At 34.5% G+C, this 17,424-nt stretch overlaps 1 protein-coding gene across 1 annotated transcript; it reads left to right on the top strand.

Moving 5' to 3' along the window:
• The first annotated feature begins 14,245 nt into the window (after nt 1-14,245).
• LOC114719598 (putative receptor-like protein kinase At4g00960) lies at nt 14,246-16,856 on the top strand. Its single transcript, XM_028905111.1, has 7 exons — nt 14,246-14,708; nt 14,863-15,000; nt 15,115-15,236; nt 15,363-15,573; nt 15,756-15,993; nt 16,206-16,365; nt 16,530-16,856. The coding sequence occupies exons 1-7, from the start codon at nt 14,246-14,248 to the stop codon at nt 16,854-16,856; spliced, it is 1,659 nt and encodes a 552-aa protein (XP_028760944.1).
• Nucleotides 16,857-17,424: the final 568 nt, after the last annotated feature.

Here is a 17,424-nt window from a genome sequence, read left to right as displayed (position 1 = left end):
TCTACTCTGATCAAGGTATGGGCATACGAATGGCAAATGTAATTGCTGTTGATTCAAATTCATCAGATGATGAAATTGACGACATTCTCCTTGAGTTAAAAGACATGCGCACACATGTATTTCTTGTCCATATGAGCATGATTTCGGAGCAAGATTTGTTTTTTTTTTGCAGAAGAACAAGACATGATGGGTGAAGGGTATGCTCGGATACTTACCCAAGAGCGATCTTCTTCGACAGATCCTCGAGTTAATACTACGAGAAGATTGTATTATACCCAAAACATATATAGGAACATTACTGATCCTGTTGCTTTGAAAAGATACATGCAAGGTGCATTGGGAGTGAGGCCAATGGATTTGATCTCCAAAAAAAAAAAACACCTATGCGTAGGGGGGGAGAGAAGAATTTCACTGATAGGTTCATGACTATCCTAGCTATCTATGGATGGTGGGCCTATCACACAATTGAAGTATTGGCTAAGGTGGTGGAGAAGCAAGGCGCAGACAATGGCATAAAACTTCGTCGTGAAGAAATAATTCGGGAGGCTACTAATTTCAAAAGCCAGTCGGGGGTAAATTTTAATTTAAGGAATGGACGACTAGATCAATTGGAGCTTGAAGTATACAATGTGATAGGAGACATAGAAAGGATAATTGGATGTTGGAGCCCTAAAACTAGACTTGCTCAAAATTTTAGTAAAGGTGGTAAGACATCTAATGGTGAATACCCGCTAAAGGATCCATTGTGGACGGGTGACACATTGGAGAAACGACCCAAGTTGAAAATTGGAGTCCCTAAAACAAATTCTTTTTCATGAATTTGTGAATGCATATAATTTAAGTAAGCGTCAGATTGATAGTGGTGGCTTTGCCGTTAATGTGTTCTTAAAAGCAGTCCAGGCTTTGCCATTTCTGTTAAATAATTATGACTTTGTTCACTTGCCAAACACTGACATTACCTTTCATGATCTTCTCTGCGACCAATTGCTGAAAGTGAAGGCAAGGTTTCATTCTTTTTCTTTTTAAGTTGTTTTTTCTTTTAGTTTATAATGGAAAGTCAGGTATGATAGTGGTGTACTTAAGAATGCTTATACAGGTTATTGTTTTTACCTCCACACCTAGTTTGTGTGTGAAAATATTTATTGCAAGATCTTGATGCTATAATTGGAGACATCACAATTGTGGAAAACCGCACAGAATGTGTTGATTTCACGTTGCCGTATTTAGATTCAAGAGTAACAATGGTGGTAAGGGTGAAGAAGGCCACCACAAGTAAATGGATCCTCTTGAAACCTTTCAACTAGTTTCTGTGGTTAATTCTTGTTGCCATTTTTGTGGGTAAAACTATTATCATAATCATATTAGAAAGAAACAAAACCACCCAAACCAGTGAAGGAAGCAAAAAAACTGACGAATTCTACTACAACCCCTTCCTTGTTTACAAGATCAGTGAGTTCATCTCTTGCGTAGCACACATACATGCCTATATAGTTTGATTATATATGTTATTTTGTTTCAATTTATGCCTCGTGGGTGCTCTATGACAGATGCTATAGAGAATCTTTAAAACAGCGCTACAGGATGGACGGTGATACTAACGTCATTCCTAGTCATCTTGGTAGTGCAAGTCTACACTGCGAGTTTAACTTCAATGTTAACACAAGGAAAGATGAAAGTGCCTTCATTTGAGAACGAAAAAGAGCTTATTAAGAATAGCAATCTGCATGTGGGATATCGAGATGGGTCGTGGGTGAGAGGGCTTTTGATTGAACAAATAGGATTCAAGCCTGAGAAGTTAAAGCCTTTACGACGTCGTGAAGAGTACAATAAAGCATTGTCAAATGGAACAATAGATGCTATCTTTGATGAAACTCCTTATCTCATGCTCTTCCTCTCCAAATACAAGTCTCAGTTCATGATGACAGGACCGCTCTACAAAACTGGTGGATTTGCCTTTGTAAGTCTACTTACTCCACTCTTCTTAATTATACAAGGTAAAGTCAACTAATTAGTTTCATGTTTTCAAGGTAATTTGCGTAAAAATATGAGTATTACTAAAATTAATGACCCCACAATAAAATATTGTTTTAAGAGTTGAAGCATATGACCAACTTATTGCCATGAAGGAAGGATATGAGATTAAAAAAAATATTTTTTTTGGACTGAAAGATTAAAAAAATTTTGATTATCACATTTTTGCCCTACATTTAATGAAGACTAAATAGGGCTTTAATTTAAAACTGACATATCATTAGGATGGAGAGAGTACCCCAAATTATATAATTAAGATTTTTATTGCAGCTATTTAGAATCCATATCTGAATTGAATTTGAATCTTTTCATTGTCAAGTCTTAAAAAAAAAATAAAAGAAAAAGGAGAACCTTCAATGCATATATTTAAATCCATAAGGCTTGTGCACTATAACTTATCCTAATGGCTATCAAATTAAATCATTTGCTAATCATGAAGTATGATACATCATTGGTTGGCCTATAAAACTTTAAGGCGATGCTATATATTTATTGTTTTTTGAGGCATTCCCAAAGAAAGGATTTGCTTCAAGAACCACGGAAGTATAGGAGACTAGTTGGTAAGCTAATTTACTTAACAATGACAAGGCCTGATATTTCTTTTCTTGTGCAGGTGCTTAGTCAATTCATGCAGTTACCTATGAAGTCTCACTGGGCAACAGCTCTAGGAGTACTAAGATTTATGAACCAGTCACCTAGCCTTGGGATACAGTTGAGCTTGGATAGAGATCTGAACCTGAAATGCTTCCGTGATTCAGATTGGGGATCGTGCGAGACCATGAGGAGGTCGGTCACAAGGTATCTCCTCAAATTAGGAGATTCCCTCATTATCTGGAAAACTAAGTAGGCGACAGTGTGAAGATCTTCAGCAAAAGCTAAATGCCGAGCCTTGGGTTCAACTGCATTCGAAGTGATTTGGGTTAGTGGGTTGTTGTCAGATCTGGGAATTCCTGTGCAAGGTCCAGAGAAGGTGACAGAAGGACTTGTGAAGCTGCAACATGTGAGATCTGCAAATCAAGAGGCAGACATTTTAACCAAGGTTGTAAGGAAAGGAGATGCAACTAAAGTTGCTTAGCAAGCTAGGTGCTTGTGATTTGTTTTAGCCCCCAACTTGAGGAGGAATGTTAAAAATATTTCATGTAATTCGGTTGTATGGGTCTGTTGTAGTCATATTGGGGTTGGGCTTACTTCTTCTTCCTGAGGCCATTTCGGTCAATAGGTCTATTTAGGTAGTGGTTTTTGCTGTGTTGTATATGGACTCAAATTTTTGCATAATAGAAGGTGTTATTCAGCTGCACAAAACTCTTTGGTTGTTATCAAGGCGGGCTCTCATCTTCGGATTTCTTTCCTTCTTGCCCACTTCATCTTCGGGCTGTGGTAGCTAAAGAGAGTTTGGGAACTCCTTGCCCTTCTTTTTAATTTGTAAAGTTGGCTTTGCTCTCTCTCATACCAAAAATAAAAAATGATTTGGATTCCCTTAGATTTGGATCCAACTTATCTCTTATTAAATCCTTTCATATCCTTCCATTGATCCCAAGCGTGCAACAATTTATCAAAATTGATTATTTTAATCACTACCTTTTTATCATCTTAAAGAAATAATATTTCTCAAATTTAAGGTGATTACATAAGAAATATATTAGCGCGATAAACACATTATATATCTTACTCTTTTAATAACCCTCCTCTTGTCATGTTTATTCTTTGTTATTTCAGCAGGCTTATTTTATCTTCGAGGAAAAAAAATTAAATTTAGAAATAGATAAGAATAACTTACTTCCCAACAACAGCTTCATTGATTTTTTTTTTTAATGCCAATCCCATTGTATTCCATCCAAAATAAAATACCCCGATCCTTAATATAAGATTTTAATAACTAATTTGAAAAAATTTTAAAAAATAGATTGAGTTAGTTATTTATAACAAATATGTGTTGATTTTCTTAAATTACCTCTATTTAATCATAGACATGAACACTTTACAATATAAAAAAATATGTTTTTAGAACATATTACAAATTTATGAGATAAAATGAATTAAAATCTTATATTTAAAACTGTTAACCAATTCTTACATTTAAAATAGTCAATAACAGGGTCTCGGTTTTTTCCCCGGGGGGTCATACTAATTTTCGTTATGGGCCAAACCCAACCCACTTCACTTGGACTGGATGTTTCCGGTCACCGGTCAGCATAAGGATAAGGTCATCATTGCCTGCAATGGCACGGAAGGGGTCGACGATGACAAATGTCGACACAGGTCAATGCTTTGCTTTCTAATTTTTATTCCGTAGCCTTTTCCAATTATCTATTGGAAAATTTTGGCAAAAACAATTGTCTGTGAGAAAATAGAGTCTTTAAAAATTGAAAAATACACCCCATCAAGAAGGAATCTTCTTTTAATAGAGACAGAAAGATGATCCAAAAGGCGCGTTAGTGGTGGAAAATAAGAAGGTTTCCTAAAGTGTTCCCCATGGGACCCAAGGTGATGGCATGACCAGAATACCACATTTTAAAAAATTATTTGTTTGAAATTAAACTGAACGTATTTTTTTAATAATCAGGTGAAATTTTGAGGTGAATTTTACTATTCATCACCTAAAAATATATTGCTACGTTTGGTATGTTGGAATTGGGCCTAAAGAATTGGAAGTGGAAGTGGAATCCAAATTTAACCTGTTTGGTGTGTGTGAAGTGGGTTCCTGGTGGAAGTGGGTTCCATCAAATTTGATGGAACTCGGTTCCTTGGCTATCTCCATGGAACTGAGATGAGTTCTCAGAACTGAAATTTTATGACCATTTTATCCTCTATTGTTTTATTAATTGACAAACTTACCCATCATAATATAACCGCACCTTTCTTATCCTCCCATGACCGACGGCCACCTTTTCACTCCAGCGGTCATGGCCTTCCCCTCCAGCATCCCCTTTAATCTCTTTTTTTTTTTGCATTCCTCCATGGCTTCTCCTCCACCAGATCTCACTTCTTGTCACTGATCTCGTATACTCCCTCGTTGCTATAGCGGAAGCACGAGCTCAAGTCATTTCCCTTCGATCTCGTCTTCTCCCTTCGGTCTCGTGCTCATGTCGTCTTCTCCCTTCAGTTTTGTTGTCAATGTCCTTCACTTCTCTTCTCGTCCAGTAATGTGAACCCAGATTTGATGCCTCATCTCCACTACAGATCTTCGTTGTGGCAGCTTGTCAATTTGTGACTATAATGAACTTGGTCCCTCTCCGTATACTCCTACTCCTTCTCCACTAGTTTGGCTGAAGCTCATCACAGACAAAGGTCATAATTTTTGAGCAATTGCTCTGTGTTGTTTTGATGCTGCGATGCTTTGAATATAGGATTAGTTTTTGTAGTTCTTGACAAATCTGGGTTTGATTGAGAAGAACTGAGATTGATTTTCTGATGAATGAGTTTGTTTCAATTTGATTGGTCATTAGTTTGACTTTGCTGGTCAGTAGAAAATTTTCCGACAATGCTCCTCTGGACGCTGGTCGTGGATGAAGGAGAGGTGAAGAGATATTTTTGGAGGGTATCTTGGTATTTTCTTATTACAAAGATATATTAATTAAAAATTATATCTCAATTCCATCATCCTACCAAACATGTTTTAGAACTCACTTCCACCTCCACTTCCACTTCTATTTCTACTTCCATTTCCACTTCCACTTCCATCAAAAACTCTTCCATCATACCAAACGAGGCATAGGGGATTTATTACAGCTTTTGTAATATGTACTGACATTGAGATATTGATTAATGATTTAACTGCACGTTAAACTTATTCTGACTCCTTTTTGAAAACTTTAAAAAATCATTAGATATGTCTCTTTTTACCTTGGGCGTCTGAAGAATTTGGTGGGGGGAAAAAGTGGAGCCAGTGGAGACTAATAAAGAGTAAGAAAATTGTGGGAAACCATAAGAATAGACTTGATGCGTGCTTAACGGTGAGCGTGTATTACCGGTGATCGACTGAGATAAGGCAACGGTTTATCTATAATTCATGAGTTTTTATTACTTATTAGCTTTATTGCCATAATATTTAGCTTAAATCTGATCATTTTATATTTTGATATGTTCTTTGCTCCCTCCCTCTCGTTGATCTTTAATTTTAATTTATTAGTTTTTTTCAATTGCTTAAGCTTTTGTTGTTTAGGTTACAGGAGGTCGCCCCCACACGTAAGAAATTTGTGACCATCAATTTTACATTGATTTGTAAAGATTGATGCGTCATGATTCTCTTTCGTCTTATTGCTCTTTCTCAGGATATTAAAAACCAGGATATTAAAAATCAAACAAGTCATTAAACCCATCGAGTTAGTAAGTCAAAAATTATTGAGTTAAAATAATAATTAAAAATATATAATTTATATAAAATGCACTAAAAAACATTTTCAAATTATCACGTGTATAATTTGGCAAGAATAAAAAAATAGAAAAACCATATTGAAGATACTTATACTTTTTTTTAATTTTCAATTTGGTACCTATGTGTTTTTTGTTCTTAACTAAATCTTTATTTTTCCTCTATTAACATCATTAATCCTTATGTAGAGACTAAAATTATCAATAGAATAAATTTATAAAAGCTAATGTTGTTAAAAAGATAAAATTAAATGTTTAATTAAAAAAACACATAAATACCAAATTAAAAATTGAGAGAAAATATAAATACTTTCAATATGGTTTTTCTTAAAAAAAAATTGCATGAATTTCCATCTACCCCTCCTTATATAATAAAAAGGAATTTGTATAGGCTGATACATTGATTGATTGATGTGAGAGGATAGGCCAGCTTTGAAAATAGAGAAAAAAAATCACTGCAACACGTTATGCATGTTAGAGAAGAGCTGAGGCTCCGATTATGACTGACTTTTTTTTTTTCCCTCTGTTTTTCTTTTCAATTTCACTAGTGCTCTATTGCTCTTTTTGTTTTTTTTCTTTTCACAGTATTAAAAATCAGATCAGTTATTAGATCGGTCAAATTAGTAAGTTAAAGATTAGTAAGTCAATTCAGAATCAAACTAGTAATAATTAAAAATATATAATTTATATATAATATGCACAAAATATTTATATTTAATTATAAAAAATATTTTCAAATTATCACATGGTATATAATTTGGCAAGAATAAAAGAATCGTATGAATTTCCATTTGCCCCTCCTTATATAATTAAAAATAATTTGTATAGGCTAACACATTAATTGACGTGGGAGGAGAGAAATTCTTACATGCTCCCAGTGCACCACCGTATCCATGCTCTGACAAATAAGATCATGACAACTCAATAACTTTTATCTTATGTGTCAACCTATGTGTCAACCATTCTCTTTCTATTATTTTAATCATTTATTTTTGGAAAACGTGCCGTTGTCTCTCCCTCTCCCTCTCCCCCTCCCCTATCTCACGCGTCACTTTACTTTTACAAAAACTTTCACCCCTCTTTCTCGCTTGTCATCTGCTACCAGGTCCCGGCCTCGGTCTCTCTCCGCCCACCCACAAAGCAAACCACTCTCTCTCCTCCTTCCTCTCTATCTCTCTCATTCTCATATTTGGCATTCCTTCATTCCTATTGTTTTTTAAGTCTGATTTTTTTTTTAATCATAATATTTTATTTACCTTTTTTTAAAAAAAGAATAGAATTGAAAGTTAAATATACATAAGTAATATATAAATCTATCTTTTTATTCACACGTTTTCTTTTAAGGAGTAGAATTAAAATAATTAATAACTAAAGAGTATAAAATGACAAATTTCAAAGTAAAAATAACAACAGATTCGTGCTTGATTACCTATCAGTAAAATTTTTTAATAATTAAATTTTTTTGGGACCCGTGATAATTCTCCCAATATATTACTTCTTTGGTTCTATTTATAAAGCAAAAAAAAGATATTTTTTTATCATATTTATATGACAATGAGAGAAATTTTTTATATGGATATACAATTTTACCATTAATTTATTATTATATTAACTTTGTTTACACGAGATATATTGTATACTATCTCCGGTCCTATTTATGTTTATAGACTATAAACATGGTTTTATAATTAGAACCGGAGGTAGTATTAGATAGGGATAAAGTTGAAAAATTATTGAATTTTAAATAATAGTTAATAAAGTTTAAGATTTTTCTTAATTTGTATAAAACATGTTAGAAGTGACTTATAAATAAAACCAGAAGAATATGAATGAAAGGTCTGAGTGAAAAAATTGGAGTTAGATCTAGATATTATTAAAAAAAATCAAGAGTTCAAAAAGTGTGAATAAAAAAATTAAAGTTAAATAGAGATATTATATATAAAAAATCAAGCTGAACGAAACATCAATTCTTTTTTTTTTTAAAAGGTAAATAAAATATTATGGTTGAAAAAAAAAATCAGACTTAAAAAACAATAGGAACGAAGGAATACAAAATATGAGAATGAGAGAGATAGGAAGGAAGGAGGAGAGAGAATGGTTTACTTGTGGGTAGGCAGAGAGAGACCGAGGCGGGGACCTGTAGCAGGTGCCAAGCGAGAAAGAGGGGTGAAAGTTTTTGTAAAAGTAAAGTGACGCGTGGGATAGAGGAGGGAGGAGACAATAGCATGTTTTCCAAAAATAAATGATTAAAATAATAGGAAGAGAATGGCTGACATATAAGATAAAAGTTGTTGAGTTGTCATGATCTTATTTGTCATAGCATGGATACGGTTGTACACTGGGAGCATGTAAGAATTTCTCCGTGGGAGGATGGACGAGTTTTGAAAAACAGGAAAAATCACTGCAACAAAAACAGGAAAAATCACTGCAACATGCTATGCATGTCAAAGGACAGCTTGAGGCTATGATTATGACTGACTTTTTTCTTTTTCTTTTTCTTTTTTGTCTCTCTGTTTTTCTTTTCGATTTGACTCTACACGATGCTTTACTGCTTTTTTTGTTTTCTTCTCTCTTCCTCTCTACCTATCAGACTGTTTCAGTAATGGGTCTTCTCCTGTGGCCTAGAAGTGCTTCTTTTATTTTTCCGGTTGTGCTCTTCCTCACACACACGATGTTCTTCTCAATACACGGTATTCTCAAACAACAAAAGTTCTTACTCCTCAATAATCATTCTCTTCTCTTTTCTATGATTTCTACACTGAAAACTTCTTCCCTTCTTCTTTGACAGAGGATCTGAGCCTCTGTGTTCTCTGGACAATTTTCTTTTGTTTTTTTGAAAGAGTGACTCGGCAACCTGCCCAATCCAGCGGGTTCCCCGAGTTATGACCAAGTTACCCGAGTTATGGTCGGACTATCCGAGTCACTTCTTCCCCGAGTTAGAGGCCTGATCGGACCGAACAAGTGACTGGTCACCAGTTTCTGATTCGACCCGACCGGTCCGATCCGGTCCAGTTTTTAATACCATGCTCTTTATTTTTTATCATTCTTCTTATCCAGTCATTGGCGCAAATTATAGTGTCGTAAGGACAGACTTGCCGTGGCAAAGCTTTCTGCTCTGGAAAATGGAAATCATGTGCAAATTAATTTCCGTTCTGTGAGAGCTCGCTTCACTTTGATTTACTTGAACATTAACCTGTGTAGAAGCATTCACGAACAAGGTGGATATGCCATTTCTGAAACTGCTATCCCATTTTCTGCTTCTCACCTTCTTGAATTTCCCTTCCACTTCTGAAGTAGACATCCCTGCTTACTATGGCCACAACTGCACAAGGCATAAACACTTCACTTCCAATAGCCCCTACCAGTTCAACCTTAACACTCTTTTAATTTCCTTCTATTCTATGGCCTCCGGCACTAACACCACTCCTGAATTCAACACCACTAGCTTTGGCGGCACAAACACGGACGACGCCGTATATGGAGAGTACATGTGCCGAGGTGACGTCCCCACCCAGATCTGTTGAGATTGTGTTCAGGACGCCACAAATAGAATAGCGTTGATGTGTCCCTACGACAAAGAGGCAATCATCTGGTACGACGAGTGCTTCCTCCGCTATTCCGACCGCTCTTTCTTCTCCACCCTCCAACAACAGCCTGTCAGGTGTAGATCATGCTTATTACTCCTCGGTCCTTGTATTTAGGACTCAATTTTTAAGTTAGTTTTCATCCTAAATATAAGATCTATTTATCATATTTATCATTTTTTTTCTAAATTATCTTTATAGATACTCTTTTAATTATAATCAAATAGAAGAGAAAAATAAGATATTAAAAAAAAATTATTGTGGTGTTTTAAGAAAAATATGTCATTTTTCTTATAATTAATTAACTTACTTAATTTTCTTAATCTAATTAAACTAGTTAAATGAGTCTTATATTTAGGTTCAGCTCTCTAATGCCAACTGGAACAGATAAGACAGAAAAGGAATTGAACAAGACATTGAATGATGCGGTGGTGGAGGCAGTGACATCAGATACCAAGAAATTGGCAACAAAAGAAGCAAACTTGAGTACTGTAGGATCGGTATACACTCTTGCAGAGTGCACGCCGGATCTGTCCCCACAATTATGTGGTGAGTGTCTACATGGCCTGATAGAAGATATTCTGAACGAGAAAGACTACCAGATTGGTGGACTTCAGAATCCGAGCTGCTATTTGAGAAGCGAAAGAGACCGATTTTATTATAAGGGCAATCAGCCTCCCTACGGTGGTTCTACCTTTCAAGGTAACGTTACCATGCTTTTTTTTTTCCCCCCTTTCCTTTACTTTCCCCTTTCTACGCGCGAGTTGATAATTCGGCTATTTTTGTAAGCGGCCAAAAACCATGTAGAAGGAGAAAAGACTTCCTTCGTCGCTGGATTAGTACTCCCACATATTTGATTTTGCTCTGATTTAATTTTTACGCATGTTATGTTTTTCTTTCTGTAAGATACTTCATAATTTTGTCACTCTACATAAATTTCAAAAAACACAATAAAGTAAAAGTGTAAAATAAATTTATTTCTATATATTCATTAATGATTAGTATAATATATATATATAAGAAAACAAAAACATGATATATATATAGTTGAGTTCTTGTTTATTTATTTTTAATTGTTTCTCAAATATGTTTAAGAATTAAAAATATTTCGATGTATGTACTTTCTTTTTTTTTGAAGAGTTGGTTTTTCAAGGGACAATTATATCTAGAGCCGGGAATCAGGGCCGGCCCTTCAGGGCTGGCGGGCTTAAAAGGGCCGGCCCTCCAGGACTGAAATTTTAAAAATACCCCAATTTGCTAAGCCCGGCCCTTAAGCTACAGGGCCAGGGCCGGCCCGCGGGCTTTTGGCCCGTTTAAGGAAAAATACTATTTTTTTATATTTATCAAATTTTTTTATAAAAATATAAAAATAAACCAATGAAATTATTAATAAAAGACTAAATATGAATAAAATTAAGTCACAAATATAAAATATCATCATATATAAATATTCATCAACATCTAAGAACATCTAAAACATTCATTAACAAGATAACAATATCTAAAAGTTTTATCTATAATGCAATTGTGCAATAAATAAACACTATCATTAATCTTTTGAAACTTCATCATCACTATAATTAATTACTTTTCTTCATAAGTATGCTTTTCTTTCGCAACAAAAATATCAAGTTTTTCTTCTTTATAAGAATTTTATTTTTGAATTTTGCAATCTAACTATTATTTTACTTTAATGTGAGAAACATTGTTGTTGAAACTCATGAATTTCTAATTCAAATTATAGAATCACAAGTTATATAAGTATAAAAATATTCTATTATCAAATATATATATATAGTTTAAAAATATCAACGCATATAATATAAATCAAATCATTATTAAAGTCTAAATTAACTAATTTTTTAAAAATTTAATTGGATAAATTATTGTCTAAAACTAAATTTAATTTTAAAATGATAATAATAACTAAATATTTGAAATATTATTAACAATGTAAAAAATTAATAACATTAATATTATATAAAAAAATTTAAAAAATAAAAAAATTATAAAAGGGCTTAAAAGGGCCGGCCCGCGGCCCTCCAGGGCCGGCCCTTTTAAGCCCTCGGCCCTCCAGGGCCAGCCCTCCAGGGCTTGTTTCTCATTTTAAGAGAAAAATATCAAGCCCGGCCCTCGTAATTTCAGGGCCTAAACGGGCCGGCCCGATGGGCTCGGCCCGTTTTCCCGGCTCTAATTATATCCAACGAAATCCATCCTTCAGGATAGAGCCGGGAAAACGGGCCGAGCCCGTCAGGCCGGCCCTTTTAGGCCCTGAAATTATGAGGGCCGGGCTTGATATTTTTCTCTTAAAATGAAAAATAAACCCTGGAGGGCCGGCCCTGGAGGGACGAGGGCTTAAAAGGGCCGGCCCTGGAGGGCCACGAGCCGGCCCTTTTAAGCCCTTTTATATTTTTTTTATTTTTAAAATTTTTTTATATAATATTAATGTTATTAATTTTTTACATTGTTAATAATATTTCAAATATTTAGTTATTATTATCATTTTAAAAGTAAATTTAGTTTTAGATAATAATTTATCCAATTAAATTTTTTAAAAATGGGTTAATTTGGACTTTAATAATGATTTGATTTATATTATATGCGTTGATATTTTTAAACTGTATATATATTTGATAATAGAATATTTTTATACTTATATAACTTGTGATTCTATAATTTGAATTAGAAATTCATGAGTTTCAACAACAATGTTTCTCACATTAAAGTAAAATAATAGTTAGATTGCAAAATTTAAAAATAAAATTCTTATAAAGAAGAAAAACTTGATATTTTTGTTACGAAAGAAAAGTATACTTATGAAGAAAAGTAATTAATTATAGTGATGATGAAGTTTCAAAAGATTAATAATAGTGTTTATTTATTGCACAATTGCATTATAGATAAAACTTTTAGATGTTGTTATCTTGTTAATGAATGTTTTAGATGTTCTTAGATGTTGATGAATATTTATATATGATGATATTTTATATGTGACTTAATTTTATTCATATTTATGTCTTTTATTAATAATTTCATTGGTTTATTTTTATAAAAAAATATGATAAATATAAAAAATAGTATTTTTTCTTAAACGGGCCAAAAGCCCGCGGGCCGACCCTGGCCCTGTAGCTTAAGGGCCGAGCCTAGCAAATTGGAGTATTTTTAAAATTCCAACCCTGGAGGGCCGGCCCTTTTAAGCCCGCCAGCCCTGAAGGGCCGGCCCTGGAGGGCCGGGCCGGCCCTGATTCCTGGCTCTACTTCAGGACAGAACTTGCAGCTTCTCTCTCTAAAGAGGTTGGATGATGTTATTGTGATATCATGCCGTTGGTTATTTGGAAAGTTCTCAAATTAAATTAACAATTGAAAATTGGATCCAGTGAGAGTTCCTTCATATTGTTGTCCCGACTCCTAAAAGTCCAGAAAGCTTTTCCATGTGTTTCCTTTGTCACCCCCTTTTTTCAGCCTCCTACTTCGACATCAAAGCTATAAATTTAATGTTTTAATTCCTCAATACATTCTTTGCGTTAGTTTTTTCTTTTTCATAAAAATGGCACAATCCATTGCCCTCTATAATTTTTTTCCTTGGGATTGATTATGTATGTTCGTTCAAATTAAAGGTTATATACATGCACGCTTTTAATAGTTGTCACTAATTTGCACTAAAAAAAAATTCAAGGACTAAAGTCAAAGGAGATACGTCTTTGCCAATTTATTTTTTAGTTAACTTTTCCTATTTTTAAATTGAAGATGTGATTGAATTTTTAAGAAATAATTATCCAATTAAAGAGAGAGTTAACAAAAAAAAAATTTGTTCACCTTTCGAAAAACGAAAACAATTTACTCGTAATTAAAGTACAATGATGTTTCCTTACTTATTGAAGTATTAATTGGGTATTTATGAATTGTACATCAAGGCCATGACATAGTCATAAACATTTTGTTTCTTTTATTGAAAAGGGCTTGGAAGTCCTACTCTTGTAGACTGGAACTGCTCGACCACCGAAAGTTTTACTGCCAACGATCCCTACCTAAACAACCTCAAAAGTCTCACTCACGAGCTCTCCATGTCATCCAATGACACCAAAAGCAATGGATTCCACAGCACCACAGTCGGAAACAATTCCGACACTACCGTCTACGGCCTCTTCATGTGTCGGGGTGACGTGCCCCTTGGGCTCTGTCATGAATGCGTCAGTAACGGAATTGAGCAACTGAACTCTTTTTGTTCCTCTTCGAAGGAGGCTATCATTTGGTATGACATGTGCATGCTTCGCTACTCCAATCGCTCTTTCTTCTCTACCCAAGACACACAACCTATATATACAGAAGCTGCTGGGGATATGCTTGGAAACCAAACAGATGGCTTCAATCGGCTATTAGCTGCTACATTGAGTGGTCTAGTGAAGGCGATATCAAACTCACCGCCCGTAGGAGTGAAGAATTTTGCGACAAAAAAAGAAGTCAGCACTTCAGAGCTTACAACGTTGTATACTCTTGCACAATGTACTCCAAACCTGTCTAGCCAAGATTGCCAAAAATGTCTACAGGATGCTCAGGAACTTATGACGTCATGTTGTCTTGGAATGCGAGGAGGAAAAGTCATGAGTCCTAGCTGCAACTTGAGGTTTGAATCGTACCGATTTTATGATGACAGTAAAAGTGCTGTTTCGATGCCTCCTGCACATCCCCCGACTCCCGAAGTTCACATTTCGGGAAATACAGGTAAAGTGATTGAGGATCTAATTAATCATTTTTCTCACGGACATAGTTCACTACATATAAATTGACATTCTTAGTTTGCTCTCAATTTTCTACATACAAATCTGCTCCATTTCTTGTCTATGGCATGCAAATACACACGTGTTAATTTACGCAGGAAAAGATCAGGACCACTCACGAACAATTATAACAGCGGTGTCCCTTACTGTTGTCTCAATCATGCTTTTTTGTTTCGGCGTCTATTACTGGAAGAGAAAAAAGAGCAACAGTTATAAGGCAATTCTGAAGAAAAATTGTATGTATGCTGTTTTTTCTCAGAAAAGAGAAAGAAAGAAAGACGAGTCAGTCGACTGTGAGAAAAACTATGTTATTGCGGTGTACTTACCTTAAAATGTACATATGTTTATAGTCGGAGCTGAAGGAGCCACATTAGAGTCATTGCAATTCAATTTGGCAACAATTGAAGCTGCAACAGATAAGTTCTCACTTGAAAATAGAATAGGCAAAGGTGGATTTGGAGAAGTCTACATGGTAAATTGATTATGCGATCAAACATGTCTATTTATGTATATTGTTGATTGTACATAAAGAGAGCGTCTACTATATTATGAAAATAGATTGTCAGCCCCTCATTATCTAACTATATTATGATTTCAGGGCATTCTTCCCGATGGTAGCAAAATAGCTGTAAAGAGATTGTCAGAAAAATCAAGTCAGGGCTTATTAGAGTTCAAGAATGAGGTTTTACTAATTGCCAAGCTTCAACACAGAAACTTGGTTGCATTATTAGGATTTTGCTTGAAAGATCAAGAGAAAATACTTGTCTATGAATACGTTCCTAACAAGAGCCTCGATTACTTTTTATTGGGTTCGTCCCTTCTAATCAAACTGTTCTTACCATTTTTCAATTTTCCATTCATGTATGATCCATTCTTTTTATTACTCTAAGGTGAATATATATTTATTGTATAATCTGTAATTTGATTTTAGACATAAATATATACATCGTGGTTCAATTGTATGCTCACAAAATAATTTAATTATTTATAGGTTCACAAAAGTCAAGAGTGTTAAATTGGCCAAAGCGTCACAAAATTATAGGAGGAATTGCTCGAGGAGTTCTTTATCTTCATGAATACTCACGTGTTAAAATAATACATCGAGATCTCAAACCTAGCAATATTTTGTTAGATGATGAGATGAATCCGAAAATTTCTGATTTTGGAATGGCGAGAATTGTTGGCATTAATGAAACTAGGGGAAACACGAATAGAATTGTTGGGACATTGTAAGTTCTCTATCTCTATGGCCTTGTCGCCCTTGCTCTACATGTATATGTGTGCGCTTATGTACGTATCTTAGTTTTTTATGTATATTTTGCATGTGCACTTTAATTTTCTATTGAATCTAAATATTGATGCAAGACTTTGCTCAAATTATGTGGGGCTAAAATTCCAACATACATTGATGCATTTATGTCTGATTTTTTTTTTTTTGTAGGGGTTACATGTCTCCAGAATATATCAAGTTTGGACTATTTTCTGAGAAATCAGATATTTACAGCTTTGGAGTCATTGTTTTAGAAATTATAAGTGGAAAGAATATATCTTCTCAATGTGAATCACATGAATCTCAATATGCTGGTGGACTCTTAAGCGATGTAAGTATAGTAAACTTTTAGTGTTTCTGAAATGATCATCTCAAACCGGTCATTGTTTTTGTCATCATAAGCATCAAACAACCATTGGAGCTTATGTTAACAAAAATCTATAATCAAATTAGTAGCATGCCCTATTTTAAACTAATGATTTAACATAATGGCAGGCTTGGAAGCATTGGAGGGATGACAATTTGATAGCGATATTGGATTCGAATTTGACAGAAGCTGGGTCACATAGTGAAATAATCAAATGCATCCATATTGGCTTGCTGTGTGTTCAAGGAAATCCAGGAGTTAGGCCTTCCATGAACAAAGTTGTTCAATATCTGAGTAATGATTCAATTCAGTTGCCAATTCCTCAAGAACCAGCATTCTTCATCCATAGTCAAATGGAACCAGCGGAAAGCAGTAGGTCAATGGAGGCTCAACTTGCCAACCATAATCAATATTCCATCAATGAAATGTCAAAGAATATAATATCTCCTCGCTAGATCGCAGGGGACTGCAACTTTTGTTTTTCTCTGCTTGAGAATTGAAGGTTTAGAATTTTTTCTCTTATTGCATAACAAGCGTGGCTTTATTTTTAAAACATGCTTGCAATGACAATTTGATTATTTTAGACTTGGTTTGCTTTCTGGCCCATTTTTCCTTTGTCTGCCGTCCATTAAGAGGTCATGGCTCTCTAACCTTCTTTCAACTAAAAGGATTAACATTTGCTTCAATTGGATCCATTAGCAGGCTTCAACCATCCAACAAAACAATACAAACTATGAAAGCTAAAGTTGATGAACTAGGGGCAAAATATTAACAATTAATCATAAATCTATAATTTTAGTGCAAGTATCAACTATGCATATTTTCCTATCATAAATACTTTTAAATATACATTAATTCACGAAAAAGTATAATAACTAAGGGAAAACATGATGAAATAACATGAATTTCACAAGATTATATAGCAAAGGCTCTATCTTTGTATGTGGGCAATACTTCAATCTTGTAGATACCAAACTAAGCAATTGAAGTTTAGGAAAAAGAATAAATAAAAGCCTTGTCCTC

Source organism: Neltuma alba, unplaced genomic scaffold (assembly GCF_004799145.2).
Source record: "Neltuma alba isolate B1F8T4 unplaced genomic scaffold, ASM479914v2 tig00011927_pilon, whole genome shotgun sequence".
Lineage (NCBI taxonomy): Eukaryota > Viridiplantae > Streptophyta > Magnoliopsida > Fabales > Fabaceae > Neltuma > Neltuma alba.
Note: the sequence above shows the minus strand (reverse complement) of the source record. Positions and strands in the feature narration are given on the sequence as shown.

Excerpts from the sequence above, each read along its gene's own strand:
- LOC114719598 (XM_028905111.1), top strand. The coding sequence starts at position 14,246 with ATGTGCATGCTTCGCTACTCCAATCGCTCTTTCTTCTCTACCCAAGAC. Across the intron at positions 15,001-15,114 it reads GGCAATTCTGAAGAAAAATT|TCGGAGCTGAAGGAGCCACA; the intron begins GTATGTATGCTG and ends ATATGTTTATAG. Across the intron at positions 15,574-15,755 it reads CCTCGATTACTTTTTATTGG|GTTCACAAAAGTCAAGAGTG; the intron begins GTTCGTCCCTTC and ends AATTATTTATAG.